This window comes from Eleginops maclovinus, chromosome 5 (genome assembly GCF_036324505.1).
Source record: "Eleginops maclovinus isolate JMC-PN-2008 ecotype Puerto Natales chromosome 5, JC_Emac_rtc_rv5, whole genome shotgun sequence".
NCBI lineage: Eukaryota > Metazoa > Chordata > Actinopteri > Perciformes > Eleginopidae > Eleginops > Eleginops maclovinus.
The window spans coordinates 16,551,128-16,565,470 of NC_086353.1; the positions used below are offsets into that span (position 1 = coordinate 16,551,128).

The following is a 14,343-nucleotide window of genomic DNA, read 5'->3' on the forward strand; positions in this document are numbered from 1 at the left end:
CACACAAAATAACGAGTGTGAAATGAATATTGTCCCAAATCACCTGCATTGAAAAGGCACATGCGTGAGTTGTTTGAGAATATGAAAACAGAGCTTTTTTCTCTTGATAATTCACTGTAATTTTCTTATAGAATTCAGGGCATCACGGGATGAGATGTCATATAAATTATAATTTTGGGGGTGAATTTTTCTTTACTGTTTTAAAGAAGTAATTAATAAAGGGGTATTTGTGGCTGGTGTGGACATTGGGTGCAACTGCAATAACTGAAAACTATTTGAACACACCCATTGGCATTTGAATAAAAACATTTAGGACGGACTAAAAAATGCAGACCTGACCTTCAATTAAAAAAAGTAAAAGGGGCATTCCAGAATTAGAGGACATTTGACATCAAAACTTTTAAAAAAAGGAATCCTTTATTTTGATTTTTTTGTTCTGTATTTCATAAAAACAGGTAGTAAAGCATCAAATAAAATGATTTGGCCAGCTCAGACATCAATAGTACACTTTCTATTAGATATTTACGGTGATGTTTTATTTATTGCTTTTCAACAGCGCTCAATGGGGGCTAGAACTTTATAAACAATAGCATTCAACTTTAAATAAACAAAAAAAGGAATTCATAATCTGGGAAAATTTTAAAACGTGAAGATTATGCTAAATTATACAATATATAAAAATTTAATTTTTCTAAAAATAATAAATTGTACTACTATTGCGCAATCCTGTTTCTGTCATTTCCTATTGATTGATTGAATTATAGTAACAGGGTTGCAAACCAATGCTTATTTTAGCTTTATCATTTAGGCATTCATGCTAGCTACAGAATGTAATGCTACTTTCAAGTCAAGGACAAACTTAGTTATTTACCTAAAGAAAGATAACTGAATTTAATTTGTCTTATTGTGATGATATGAGTAACAGGGTTGAGTATGCCACACTTGTTCTATCTAGACTGAAAGAATACTATAGATATGAAAAATAAAAGAGAGGACTGAGCTTTGGTTTACCCATGGCAGTAGCACATGGCTTGATGACGTTATATCCTCTGTGTCATGTAACTGCAGTTTGTTTAACCTCCTCTGCCAAGGTTAATTGGTTTGGGTAACAGGGTTGCACGCATGTAAGGAACACACCTTTAGTTTAAAATGACTGTTATTTAAAATAGGTTTATGATTTAACAAACTGCTATGACAATTGCAAAAGACATGTATTAACAGAAAAATAGCAAAAAATGTAAGTAAAAAGTCCATTTTAAATGGTAAATTAGACATGCAAGTCACCAAGAAGTAGGGACAAGAGAAACATGCCATTTTAGAGGTTGTTTTAGAGCTATTTGATATTTTGAAACCACCTTTTCTACAACTGATTTTACATTTTGTCAAAGGACAAGTATATTTAACACAACAAGTGCATGTTTTAGCATTTTGGGCATGGATATTTATAATTTTACAGGTGGGACAGGAAATGTCCACCAAAAAAACCGGTTGATATGAGCCATTAATAATCCAGTCAAAGTGACATGCCCAGCCTATATGATCAGGAAAGTATTACAACATTTTAGTTGGAATTTTAACATACACTGTATACAGTATATAATAGGTCTTTCTACTTCCCGAACAGCAGGTGGCGATAATTCCCTTAAATCTTTAAAACTAAAAAGAAGAAGAAGCAAGCGGAAGCATGCAACTTTGAAATCAGTCTAACGCTGGATTGAATGTATCAAAACACGCTGTCTTTTCAACTCTAAGTGATGATTTCTGTTTGAGAGAGCAGCATGGATTCATCAGAGTCAGAGGGATTGTGTGCACCGGGTCCCTCCTCTGCACACACTCCCAAACCCAAACTCTCTGCAGCGATGCGGGCTAAGATCGAGAGGAACCGACAGCAGGCATTGATGCTCCGACAATCCCGACTAGCGAGCCGCCCTTTGTCCGCTGTGGAAGGAGCTACGTCGGCCAAAGTCTCCAAGACCATCGACTCTGGAGCCGGCTTCTTCATCGAGGAGGAGGGTTACGGAGAGGAAGAGCAGAAGGCCAGGACAGTTGTGCATCAGCCAGGTGTGTGTGTTTGTGTTGTTTGTTGACTCGAGTGGGTGTATGCATTTACTCACTTTTGTGTGTTTAGAGATGTTGTGTTTGGTTTTCAGCTCCAGTAATCGAGCTAGACTACCTGGTGTGCGATGACTGTCAAAAACCCTTTATGGACTCATACCTTAGCAACAGCTTTGACCTGTCTGTTTGTGACAAGTGCAGGTACACACACACACACACACACACACACACACACACACACACACACACACACACACACACACACACACACACACACACACACACACACTAGGTTATGTTAGGATGAGGATAGAAAACTTGCTGAATTTCCAATAATGTTCAAATAAAAAAATAAGAAACTTTAATCACATAAAAAGAGGTGTCATTGCCCAGTGTAGTACTACTACATTTTTAGTAATTTGGATCACCTCATTTATAGAAGCTATCTAAAAGAAATATTAATGGTGGATTAAAATCCAATAAAAAAAAGAGGTGTTACAATACTGCATTCATTTGAAGTCATGACGTGGAAACTACTGAAATCAATTGAAACCTTTAAAAAGATAAATCTCTGAGCTAACCATCCCCTTACTGTCAATTAGTCTGGGAAATTTAGTCAAGGCCTCGATACTCATCAGAACTAAGCTTTTTATTTTTTCCTTGGTCATAATCCTAGTTTCTCTTCGGCTCGTCACTTGTTATTTATACTCACCTGACTGAAAACCAGGACACATGTATAAACAGTGGATTCCTCTTTGTCCCTCAGAGACAATGATGTGAAGCATAAGCTGATCTCCCGAACTGAGGCGAAGAAGCAGTACCTGCTGAAGGACTGTGACCTCGACCAGAGAGAGCCTCCGCTCAGGTTCACCCTGAAGAAAAACCCTCACAACTCACACTGGGGAGACATGAAGCTCTACCTCAAAGTTCAGGTGTGTGTGTGTGTGTGTTGTGTGGTGTGTGTGTGCGGTGTGGTGTGGTGTGTGTCAATTTTACAATATTGAGTAATATTGATGTTCAGCAAGAGTAAATGTGTTACCTAAGTTTTCAAAAATTGTCCTGTGAATATAGCCTGAAGAATCCTGAGTTCTCGTCATGATCTGGAATTATAACATGGAACATTCATTTTGCAGAATAAATTATAAATATTTATAAAATACAAGAACAATTGTTCAGAGTTTAATCAAAATAAAGTTAATCATTAGTTGCATCCATATAAATCAAAGCCACAAACATTTTGGTCACATGCCAAATAACGCCACATTGTGATGTATGTTTTGACGGGTCTAAAATGACTACAGTTGTATTTACAGTGGGGCAAAAAAGTATTTAGTCAGCCACCAATTGTGCAAGTTCTCCCATTTAAAAAGATGAGAAAGGCCTGTCATTTTTATCATAGGTATACCTCAACTATGAGAGACAGGATGAGAAAAAAAAATCCAGAAAATCACATTGTAGGATTTTTAAAGAATTTATTTTCAAATGATTGTGGAAAATAAGTATTTGGTCAATAACAAAAGTTCATCTCAATACTTTGTTATATACCCTTTGTTGGCAATGACAGAGGTCAAACGTTTTCTGTAAGTCTTCACAAGGTGTTCACACACTGTTGCTGGTATTTTGGCCCATTCCTCCATGCAGATCTCCTCTAAAGCACTGATGTTTTGGGGCTGTCGCTGGGCAACACGGACTTTCAACTTCCTCCGAAGATTTTCTATGGGGTTGAGATCTGGAGACTGGCTAGGCCACTCCAGGACCTTGAAATGCTTCTTACGAAGCCACTCCTTCGTTGCCCTGGCGGTGTGTTTGGGATCATTGTCATGCTGAAAGACCCAGCCACGCTTCATCTTCAGTGCCCTTGCTGATGGAAGGAGGTTTTCACTCAAAATCTCACGATACATGGCCCCATTCATTCTTTCCTTTACACGGATCAGTCGTCCTGGTCCCTTTGCAGAAAAACAGCCCCAAAGCATGATGTTTCCACCCCCATGCTTCACAGTGGGTATGGTGTTCTTTGGATGCAACTCTGCATTCTTTCTCCTCCAAACACGACGAGTTGAGTTTTTACCAAAAAGTTCTATTTTGGTTTCATCTGACCATATGACATTCTCCCAATCCTCTTCTGGATCATCCAAATGCCCTCTAGCAAACTTCAGACGGGCCTGGACATGTACTGGCTTAAGCAGGGGGACACGTCTGGAACTGCAGGATTTAAGTCCCTGGCGGCGTAGTGTGTTACTGATGGTAGCCTCTGTTACTTTGGTCCCAGCTCTCTGCAGGTCATTCACTAGGTCCCCCCGTGTTGTTCTGGGATTTTTGCTCAACGTTCTTGTGATCATTTTGACCCCACGGGGTGAGATCTTGCGTGGAGCCCCAGATTGAGGGAGATTAGCAGTGGTCTTGTATGTCTTCCATTTTCTAATAATTGCTCCCACAGTTGATTTCTTCACACCAAGCTGCTTACCTATTGCAGATTCAGTTTTCCCAGCCTGGTGCAGGTCTACAATTTTGTCTCTGGTCTCCTTTGACAGCTCTTTGGTCTTGGCCATAGTGGAGTTTGGAGTATGACTGTTTGAGGTTGTGGACAGATGTCTTTTATACTGATAACGAGTTCAAAAAGGTGCCATTAATACAGGTAACGAGTGGAGGACAGAGGAGCCTCTTAAAGAAGAAGTTACAGGTCTGTGAGAGCCAGAAATGTTGCTTGTTTGTAGGTGACAACATTCTTATTTTACCGAGGAATTTACCAATTAATTCATTAAAAATCCTACAATGTGATTTCCTGGATTGTTTCCCCCATTCTGTCTCTCATAGTTGAAGTGTACCTATGATGTAAATTACAGGCATCTCTCATCTTTTTAAATGGGAGAACTTGCACAATTGGTGGCTGACTAAATACTTTTTTGCCCCACTGTATGTGTTTCCCAGGTGGAGAAGAGATGTATGGAGGTGTGGGGCTCAGAAGAAGCCCTGGAAGAAGCCAAAGACTCAAGAGAAGAGAACAGAGAGGTGCAGAAACAAAAACGCTTCAACAAGAAGGTCAAAGGTCGGTTTCCAGTCTGAGTAAGCTACATTACCTGTGAGCATCAACTCCATAATATGGATAGTTTACTTTTTATGTGTGATGGTATGTCAGAGCTGCGCAGGGCGGTGAGGAGCAGCATGTGGACCAAGGACACCAGCGTCCACCAACATCAGTACGGACCGGAGGAGGTGGTGGATGCGGAGGAGGACCTCTACAAGAAAACCTGCACCACCTGCGGACATGAACTAAGCTACGAGAAAATGTAGACACTCAAACAAACACACACATATATATATACTGTATATATACACACACACACACACAGTGACTGTTATGTGTCTATAAGGGGAAGATTTTTTATTTGTGCATTTCTAATGGTATTTATTATGAAATCAAACAAGGGGCCAAAGTCATTGTCGCTTGACGCTTACAGGTCAGTGTCAGCAATGACTTGTTTTTTTAAACTGCTGTTACTGACCTTGCCTTGAACAAATGTATATGTTTAGCAAATTGCCTTTCACATCCATAGCCTATTGCAACATTTCCTGTTTCTTTTGTAATATAGGGATTTACCATGGCAATATACCAACGGAGGAAGACACAACATTGAACTTTCGAATACCGTCTTGCGTAAAATAGTGAAATTTGGAGACCTTGATATAACTGGAGAATAAATGACGAGTGAATTTCATTTCATTTTTGGAATTACAGATTTCAATTACACGTACAGTGACGTGTTCATTGTCATCATGTCAATATTAAGCTTAACTTATTCTCCTCTCCTTGTCCGGACTGGGTCACAGGTCATATTTCATATATATTTATAAATATAATCAGTGTTCTCTCCCTCTATTCACTAAAGCATACATTTCAAATTATAATCAGACATTTTTGATAAGCGACAAACTGAAAATGTCCAGATATTCATACCACAATTACTGCAAATGCTTAAGACATGTTTACATATTTGTACATTTTAAGTAAAGGTTCCCTTAAAAGGTCCTGTATGTTAGTTTTGATTTGGCTTTGTGAATTCCATTGATCAAATGTAATGAATAATTATTTGTACTCTGAGACTTGTCCTTTTTTTATTTCTTGCTTGGAATTCACCCATGCAGATAGTTCTGATTCACTTGTCAATGTTACTGTAGTATTTAAAAAAGTAACTTTTAAAAGCTTTGATCAAACTACATTTAAAATAGTGAGTTTTAACAGTGGTAAAAATCAAGTATTAACCCAGTACTTTATAATGTTTACAGTGCTACATCTGTTTATACCCAATTATCCATGAGTGAGCATCAGCCATTCCTTTAATTGCAAGTGGAACTGATTTTCTTGTAAGGGAAAACTGAAACCCAACTTCTGGTAAAAAAAATAATTTAAAAAGTCCCTTTTATTGTTTACCCAACTGTCTTTGTCGTCACAAGTCATAGCTCATGCCTTGTATATCAGCAAAGATGATTTTCACTAATAAAATTGTTGATGTCCTTCAAATACTTATTAGCTACACTAAAGTCAATGCAAGGCAGTTTAACAGATCATTTAATCTAAAAACGGGGCCAATACGTCGCCCTGGATTCATTCATAGCCCTTTGAATACTGGTTTCAAGTGCATTCCAAATGTAGTCTTCAAAGCATCACTTCAGTTATACAGTTGGGGACAGATTTGCATCTCTATTTTTTTGTTTAACCTTACACAATGTCCCTGTCATGGGCTGATTTTTATTGGAGGAGCTTAGCATTGAGTTTTTTAGATTTCACTGAAAACACTGACTTCTCCCTTCCTCAAAAATGTACAACTGCCCCCCCCCTTTCACTTTTTAAAAAGTTTGTGAAAGTACTATAATCCAAACCATCAAAAGTTTGTTTATATAGCCCAATATCATGCATTTCGTATCAGAGGCATGACAGATTAACAAACATGAAAGACAGTGCTAAAAGATAAATACAATTACAAGAAAATAAGACAAGTATATCAAATATAAATAAAATAGATACAAATAAAATACAACAAAAGACATTAAAAATAGTCAAATAAAATGTAGGACTCAGGAGGACATATACATAGGGTAATCTTAAACCAGCTTTAATTATATGCTATTTTTTTTTTAAAGAAAAATCTTCAGCACATAAATATTTATTATAATAATGTATAATAAAATACACACAAACGTAATTAATAAATTCCAGTGGATACTGATCTGGTGACAGTAGTTAAACCAATATTTTAAACAAAGTGTTACAAATGTACACTCCTGCTTTTAAAAGACTCCACAGCCTGGCAGTTGAGACTGCTGTAAAGTCCAGGTGTCTCAAGCTTATAGACATCATCACATTGTAAATGGTTCTGTCCTGACGTGTCCACAGAAACAATATTGAACATTTCATATGGAGGAATCAATACTTCATCCTCGTCTGAATCAAACTCTGAATAGGACTTAAGGTAGGCGCCGAAACATGTGCGTATTTGAAAGCAGGTCCTCCGTCCAAACTGTTGCAGGTTATTACTGAAGAGCAGTTTGCTTCTCCTGTAGGTGATGAAACAGCTTCTTTGGTTGAGTTTTAGGAGCTGGATGGCGTCAGTCAGCAGGAAGTGGAGAGCATGGAATTCAAACGAGGACTTGTAGGAAGCCTTCCCGCTGTGGACTGCTCGGTTTAACTCCATACGACCCACTTGTGTAAGCACAAGGAGCCTGGAAGTGATTCAAAGACAGTGGATCATAGTTGTCTTTATTCCTCATGGCTTTGACAGCACAAAGGTTTGTGTACATGGAGTGCAGACCCCGGTGCTCTGAGGAAAGTAGTCATGTTTTACTTTGATCAGCATCTTGTGGGAGCAGCCGTAATACGTCGTCCGCAGAGTCCAGAGACACGCTAAGGGGGATTCGAGTGAGCCCGGACAGACCAGACGCAACATGTAGTGAGACATTTGTGGTTTTCTGCATAGCAGCCTGAATGGAGGTATTCTGAACATTTACAGGACCTTCAGACTCTGAAGCTGAGTCCGTTGTAGCCTCCTGTGATGAGGATGTCGCGACACTCTCCTTTTGGACATCAGCGCTTTTCAAAAGCGTCTTTGTGGTATCCTGTTCAGGCAACTAAAGAGAAATCAGGACACATGGTTACATCAAGATAATGCGTTTAATTAAAACCTGGCCACAATGTTTTAAATGGTTTTAATAAAAGCAGGGAAATCATTTCATGAGTCTTAAGTGATTAAATGAAATTCACATTTTTTTAAGGCTGTGAAATGCTAACATTAAGTGGTCTATTTTACATCTGACGCAGTAAAATCTTAAAACAAATGAAGGATGAAGTAGAATGCCTTTAGCAGCAATATTGTATTGCACTGAACTCCTAAAAGACTGATTTAGGGGGGGCCTTGATATCCTGACTTGTTTCTACATTTCCAATAATGCTACTTGATAATTAGCCCCTCAATGCGTATTGTTGATGACTCTCATACTCTACGCCCCCAGTTTGTTACACAGGCTATCTGCTATATATTTTTTGTGTCCAAACCAAAGCTCCCTCCAGAGCTACAGAGGACATATGACTTTATTCCGTGGGCTGAATCCTCTTTATGGCAACTGACCTTACAGTAAGTCATATTTACTGGAGAACCGTTTAAAAATAAATCTAAAGCTTCTCGTAACATAGCTATATTCACAAACTATATATCTTTCTCCTTAAAATCAGCAACGCATAGGGAACACTCATTTTAAATGCGCAGGTTGAGGCAGGTTCCTTTACCTGTTTTCTTACCGTCTGCATTCAGCAGTCTTATGGTGATAAAGAGGCAACAGAGGAAGAACGACTTCAAACAAACCATCAACATGATTCAAGATACCTAAAAAGTAAATGTTTTGGCAGATCATAAATCATAGGACCTTTTAAATCCTAATTAATGTCAGATATAAAATCCATATGAACCAGAGATGTACTTCACTTTCATACAAAAAACATGCCCAAATTATATCTTTTAATCATTTTGCCATTAAATCACAATGTACTAAATCTGAAAAAAAAACCCATTCAATTTGATCTTACCAGGTAATGGTGCCAGTGAATGAGGTCTTAGGTCTGTAAAGTGCCAGTCAGCTTGTCTTCTGTCAGATGATGTGGCCAATCCAAATCCCATGTACTTGCCAGGGATTTCCCCAGATATTTTCATATATTTGTCAATTTCATAAACTCCTAATGACATTTTCAATGTTTAGTGGTCAGTTCGACTAAGTGACTAGAGCAATGCTCTTGCTTGGAATTCACCCATGCAGATAGTTCTGATTCACTTGTGTCAATGTTACTGTAGTATTTAAAAAAGTAACTTTTAAAAGCTTTGATCAAATTACATTTGCCTCTACTGTATTGAGACAGACATTTTATGTAAAAAAAAAAACTTAAATATATATTTCCATGTCAAGATGCTTTTATAGGGTATTGAGAACATAAGTCTTTGTTTAAACAATTCATTATATAAAATTAAGTCTCTAGACATTAAATAGTGAGTTTTAACAGTGGTAAAAATCAAGTATTAACCCAGTACTTTATGTTTACAGTGCTACATCTGTTTATACCAATTATCCATGAGTGAGCATCAGCCATTCCTTTAATTGCAAGTGGAACTGATTTTCTTGTAAGGGAAAACTGAAACCCAACTTCTGGTAAAAAAAATAATTTAAAAAGTCCCTTTTATTGTTTACCCAACTGTCTTTGTCGTCACAAGTCATAGCTCATGTCTTGTATATCAGCAAAGATGATTTTTCACTAATAAAATTGTTGATGTCCTTCAAATACTTATTAGCTACACTAAAGTCAATGCAAGGCAGTTTAACAGATCATTTAATCTAAAAACAGGGCCATTACTTCGCCCTGGATTCATTCATAGCCCTTTGAATACTGGTTTCAAGTGCATTCCAAATGTAGTCTTCAAAGCATCACTTCAGTTATATGAACAACCTTTATTTACTGAATTCATCAAACATACAATAGTTGAGTTTAAAATTCAAAAGTTCTCTGCACATTAGAAGTCTTGAATACAAACGCGTCCTCAGTACTGTCGACTTTGACTCCCACGACCTCACCCTAGGAGAGACAAAAAAAAACCCCTCAAATTTAGAAAATGCTTTCAGACCTTTAAGCTCAATGCAAAGAGTTTAAATGAACTTCATACATTAACATAGATGACAACACTGAGAATATGTTCATTCACCAATCCTTAATCTCAAATAATGTAGGCAATATTTAAATAATGGGCTACTTACATCACCGAAGTACTTCTCTATGAGGGTATGAGCAGCCTGGTACACACAGTCATTGTCATGGTTCTGCAGCATCTCAATGCGGTCCAGTCCTCCAAGCTCTTCCACCAACAGGCTCAGTTTCTCAATCTCTCCAAGCTTCTCTGCTGCCTGAAAATATGTTGGAGGGTAACCAAAACCATCTGAAGTTTAAAACCATTAGAACAAAGGTATGCCCCCCCCCCACTCACCATGAAAATGTTGTTGATGGCCTCCAGTATGACCAGGATGACTTTAGCATCTTTGACCTGCAACAGGTTGATGATTGCCTCCAGGGCCCCACTCTGCACCAAATGGACTACCTGCTCCACAGTGCCTCCACTGGTGAAGTTTGTCACTGCCCACACTGCCTCTCTTTGAGTTTTGAAGTCTCCCTAAGAGAAACAATAGTCCCCGTTAGCATTACAAGACCATAACAATTCATTTTAAATAATACTTCAGTACACACTGATGTCTAAACCGGAAAAGGATCAGAACATCATGCTTGAGCTTACATTTCTGAGCTGTTCCACCAGGGGAGGGAGCAGGCCACATGTGATGAGCTGTTGGATTTGCCTACATGGTCCTGCAGCGATGTTGGATAACGCCCACGCCGCCTCCTTCTGCACACTGGGCTTCTGGTGCCTCATCAGTGCAGGTATGACTTTCAGAACTTCAGCATCGACTGCCACCTGGGTCTGCAGATCTGAGCCACTCACTATGTTCCCAATTGAGCGGAGAGCCGGGATCTTAAGGGCAGACAAGAAACTGATCAACTTTACTATAGTAAGCGACAGGGCATGTAATAAGATTCTGGTTTATAACCAGCTTTGAAACTTAGACATAGCCATGTTTTAAGGTTTGGAAGTGCCACTCGTGTAGCATGATCAGAAAGAGAAACTACCATGACACTGAGCTCCTCATGGCTCATGAGCTCCACCAGCCGAGGGACGATGCCAGTTTTCACTACAACATCAATGCGGTCATTGTCGCCGTCTGAGAGGTAGGAGATTGCCCAGCATGCATCAGACAAGATGTCCTTATCACCGAGATGGAGCAACTGAATCAAAGCGGGAAGCACCTGAAGGGACAACAGCAACGGTACATTAGTCCTCTCGCTGGTAATCTGGACCCACCTTGACTGGGAGTTGACCTTCTGTGCCAAGCTTGGAAATATCTGCAAGGCTGTTGATAAATTATCCATCATTTTGCTTACTCTCTGGACTGCAGACAAGGGTGGGAACGGGTTCTTATTCCGACACAGGTTGGATAATGTCCATGTCAGGTTTCGCAGGTAGCCAACCTGGAGTTATCAAAGCATTTTGACAAACACTAGAGCAGTTCTGTTGTCACTCAAGTAAAATGAAAAAAAAAACTGAGTAATCTGATCCCGTTTTTACTTACTGGTGTGTCTGGGCTGATTTGTGCCAGTAAGGCTGGGACTACATTGCACTCAATCAGGATGTCTCGATAGCTTGCGCCGTCACCTGTGAGGTTACATTTTATGATGGGAGTCTCAGTTAAAACAAAGCCTTTCGACAGTGACGGGACAGACCCCATTACAAGACATGAGCCTGAATCCCTTCTCAGCTATATGAATAGGTTTTTCTTTTGGAAACCCTTACCATTTACTCTCATCATGCATCAGTTGTGTATATGCAATGTCCAATCAGAAATACTGGCAATATAAAACATTCATTTTGAATATAACCTGCAATGTTTCCAAGAGCCCAGACAGCCTGTTCACTGATATGCAACATGGGTGAAGCCAGCAAGGCGATGAAGGCTGGTACAGCACCGTGTTCCACCACCTGAGACACAAAAACAGTTTGGTTGCACTTTTAAGCCACCAAGAATACCTGAAAGCCGTGTATTATTAAAGATATTTAGCCTGTTCCAGTTAAGTAGCATTGTTATTATTAACATTAGTTGAGCTTCGGAATTTCAACACTTTGGTCATACCTGTTGAGTATGCCAAGAGGTCCCAGAGGCGATGTTTGTAAGGGCCCAAGCTGCTTCAAACTGCAGAATGGGCTCATCATCCATACTCAAGAAGGACACAAAGCGTGACAGCAGACCTGCCTCTATGATCTCCTTCAGTGGGGGGTTACGCTCCTGAGACAGCAGCTTCCTGAGGAAGGATGGGGGAAATATACATTAACATGCATCTTACTCTGATTCACTGCCGTCTAAAGTGGGACCTGCAAGCCAGGCAGATGTTCAAAGAGAACACGTGTTAAATGTTCCAAAATTATAATACAAATTAAGCCAGTGGTTTTTCAAAAGTGATCTTGTATCTACACACACCACTTTATTGCAGTTTGATTTTGCATCTCAACAATAATAAGAGTTTGCTTTTGAGAAACACTGCTTTAGGTTTTTCCCCACCTCACTTACTCGTAATGGATGAACGATTGGCAGATATTCAATTAACTCAGCAAGTATATAATAGTGGGTTCGCCACAGGTGAAATATGCGTAAAAGTGTCAATGTACATGATTAACAGACTAATTGTGGCCCTATGATGTCGTTCAACAAATCACTGGTTCATACAAACACTTAAAAGTGATCCCTCACCTGGCTGCCTGGCACCCTCGGGTTTGGGACACCTTGCAGTCAGAGTTCACGTCTTTAATGATATCCTCAATGGCCAACAAGGCCACCTATACAGTAAATGACAGACACAACTTTAGAGACTCCGCTGGGTTGAACAAACTTTTAGAGTTTTCTGTGTACTGACCATCTCGTTGGAGATGTAATCAGAAGAGAGGTCCACCGAGATGTTTCTCCTCTTCAGGAGGTTTTCATCTTTATTAGCTTTGCGCAGCTCCACGCACGCAGAGATCCTTTTCTCCCGAAGTATCTGCCAAGAGATCAAGATGCAATGTTGATAAAAGCATTAACATGCACGGCCGTGACAATACAACATTACGGTGTGTGTACACCAAGGCGTTTTTTCCTGCGACGGCGGTTTTTTCCAATGGTCTTCAATGGGAGCGCGGCGTTTAAAAAAACGCCGAGGCGCATGCCCACGGGCGTTTTTTGATGTCGGCGAGCTGAAAAAAAACGCCAGGGTGCCGCGCGTCACGAGTTAAAAAATGTTCTACTTTGGGAAAAACGCTACGGTCGTCAATGTCACTTTCTACCCCGCCGTCCAATCACAGTGGAGGAGGAGCGGGACAAGTACACACCGCGGTAATAACTTCACGTCGCAACAATGGAGGAATAAATGATTCTGTTGGTCTCGGAGTATCCCACTCTGTTTGATATGGCGTCTGCGGATTACCACAACGCAAATCTTAAAAACCATGCTTAGAGCAACGGGTCAATCGCTATGGGTCTACCAGGTAAGATATAGATATAATATATAATAATAGTTAAAGAAAGTAATGCGTGTAGCAATAATATATATATATATATATATATATATATATAATATACGCGAATTCTGAGCAAAAGTGCACCACACACCTGACAGCGAAATCAGAACCGCGAATATTCCGTATCATAGCAATCAAAACGCCGGCGCTGAAAAAAACACTAGCGTTTAAACGCCTTGGTGGACACACGGCCTAACTTACTGCTGGATCCTTCCCCTTGTTTTTGAATTTGGAGATTCGCTCGTCAACAACGTTCTTGGTAGGCATGGTGGCTGTTTTACACACGGTGAAAACGTGCTTCCTGTTTGACTTCAGATGAAAACGCAATGAAAGCTTCCGCTTGGAGGTTTTAAAGGACAGAGCCGCCACAGGTGAATCTAATTAGCTGTGATTGATGCACGTGCAGCTGTGCGCGTTTCAATCAAGCAGCACTCCCTCCAGCGATAGGTATGTGAACCAATCTACTTTTTTAGAAAATGTGAGTAAGAAGAATCGTTATCATGTTTCTTTTTATTATTCATAGGCTAATAATGTACATATACCATAACATTTGGTCCATGTTTTTAAAGATGTCTATGTTTCTAATGTGTTCAATTCAGAAAAC

General features: G+C 39.5%; 2 protein-coding genes and 1 pseudogene across 2 annotated transcripts; 1 reads left to right on the forward strand and 2 right to left on the reverse strand.

The window, feature by feature from the left end:
• The first annotated feature begins 1,671 nt into the window (after positions 1 to 1,671).
• On the forward strand, positions 1,672 to 6,154 carry xpa (xeroderma pigmentosum, complementation group A). The gene is made up of 5 exons (XM_063882970.1): positions 1,672 to 2,061; positions 2,151 to 2,256; positions 2,822 to 2,987; positions 4,984 to 5,101; positions 5,192 to 6,154. The coding sequence occupies exons 1-5, from the start codon at positions 1,779 to 1,781 to the stop codon at positions 5,344 to 5,346; spliced, it is 828 nt and encodes a 275-aa protein (XP_063739040.1). The 5' UTR covers positions 1,672 to 1,778; the 3' UTR covers positions 5,347 to 6,154.
• Positions 6,155 to 7,319: 1,165 nt separating this feature from the next.
• On the reverse strand, positions 7,320 to 9,810 carry LOC134864446 (NAD(P)(+)--arginine ADP-ribosyltransferase 2-like; annotated as a pseudogene).
• A 211-nt stretch (positions 9,811 to 10,021) lies between these two features.
• kpna7 (karyopherin alpha 7 (importin alpha 8)) lies at positions 10,022 to 14,049 on the reverse strand. Its single transcript, XM_063884793.1, has 12 exons — positions 13,941 to 14,049; positions 13,100 to 13,222; positions 12,937 to 13,022; positions 12,322 to 12,490; positions 12,071 to 12,170; positions 11,764 to 11,846; positions 11,576 to 11,662; positions 11,264 to 11,440; positions 10,875 to 11,108; positions 10,572 to 10,754; positions 10,345 to 10,491; positions 10,022 to 10,165 (listed from the first exon to the last, which is right to left on the reverse strand). The coding sequence occupies exons 1-12, from the start codon at positions 14,004 to 14,006 to the stop codon at positions 10,079 to 10,081; spliced, it is 1,542 nt and encodes a 513-aa protein (XP_063740863.1). The 5' UTR covers positions 14,007 to 14,049; the 3' UTR covers positions 10,022 to 10,078.
• Between the last annotated feature and the right edge of the window lie 294 nt (positions 14,050 to 14,343).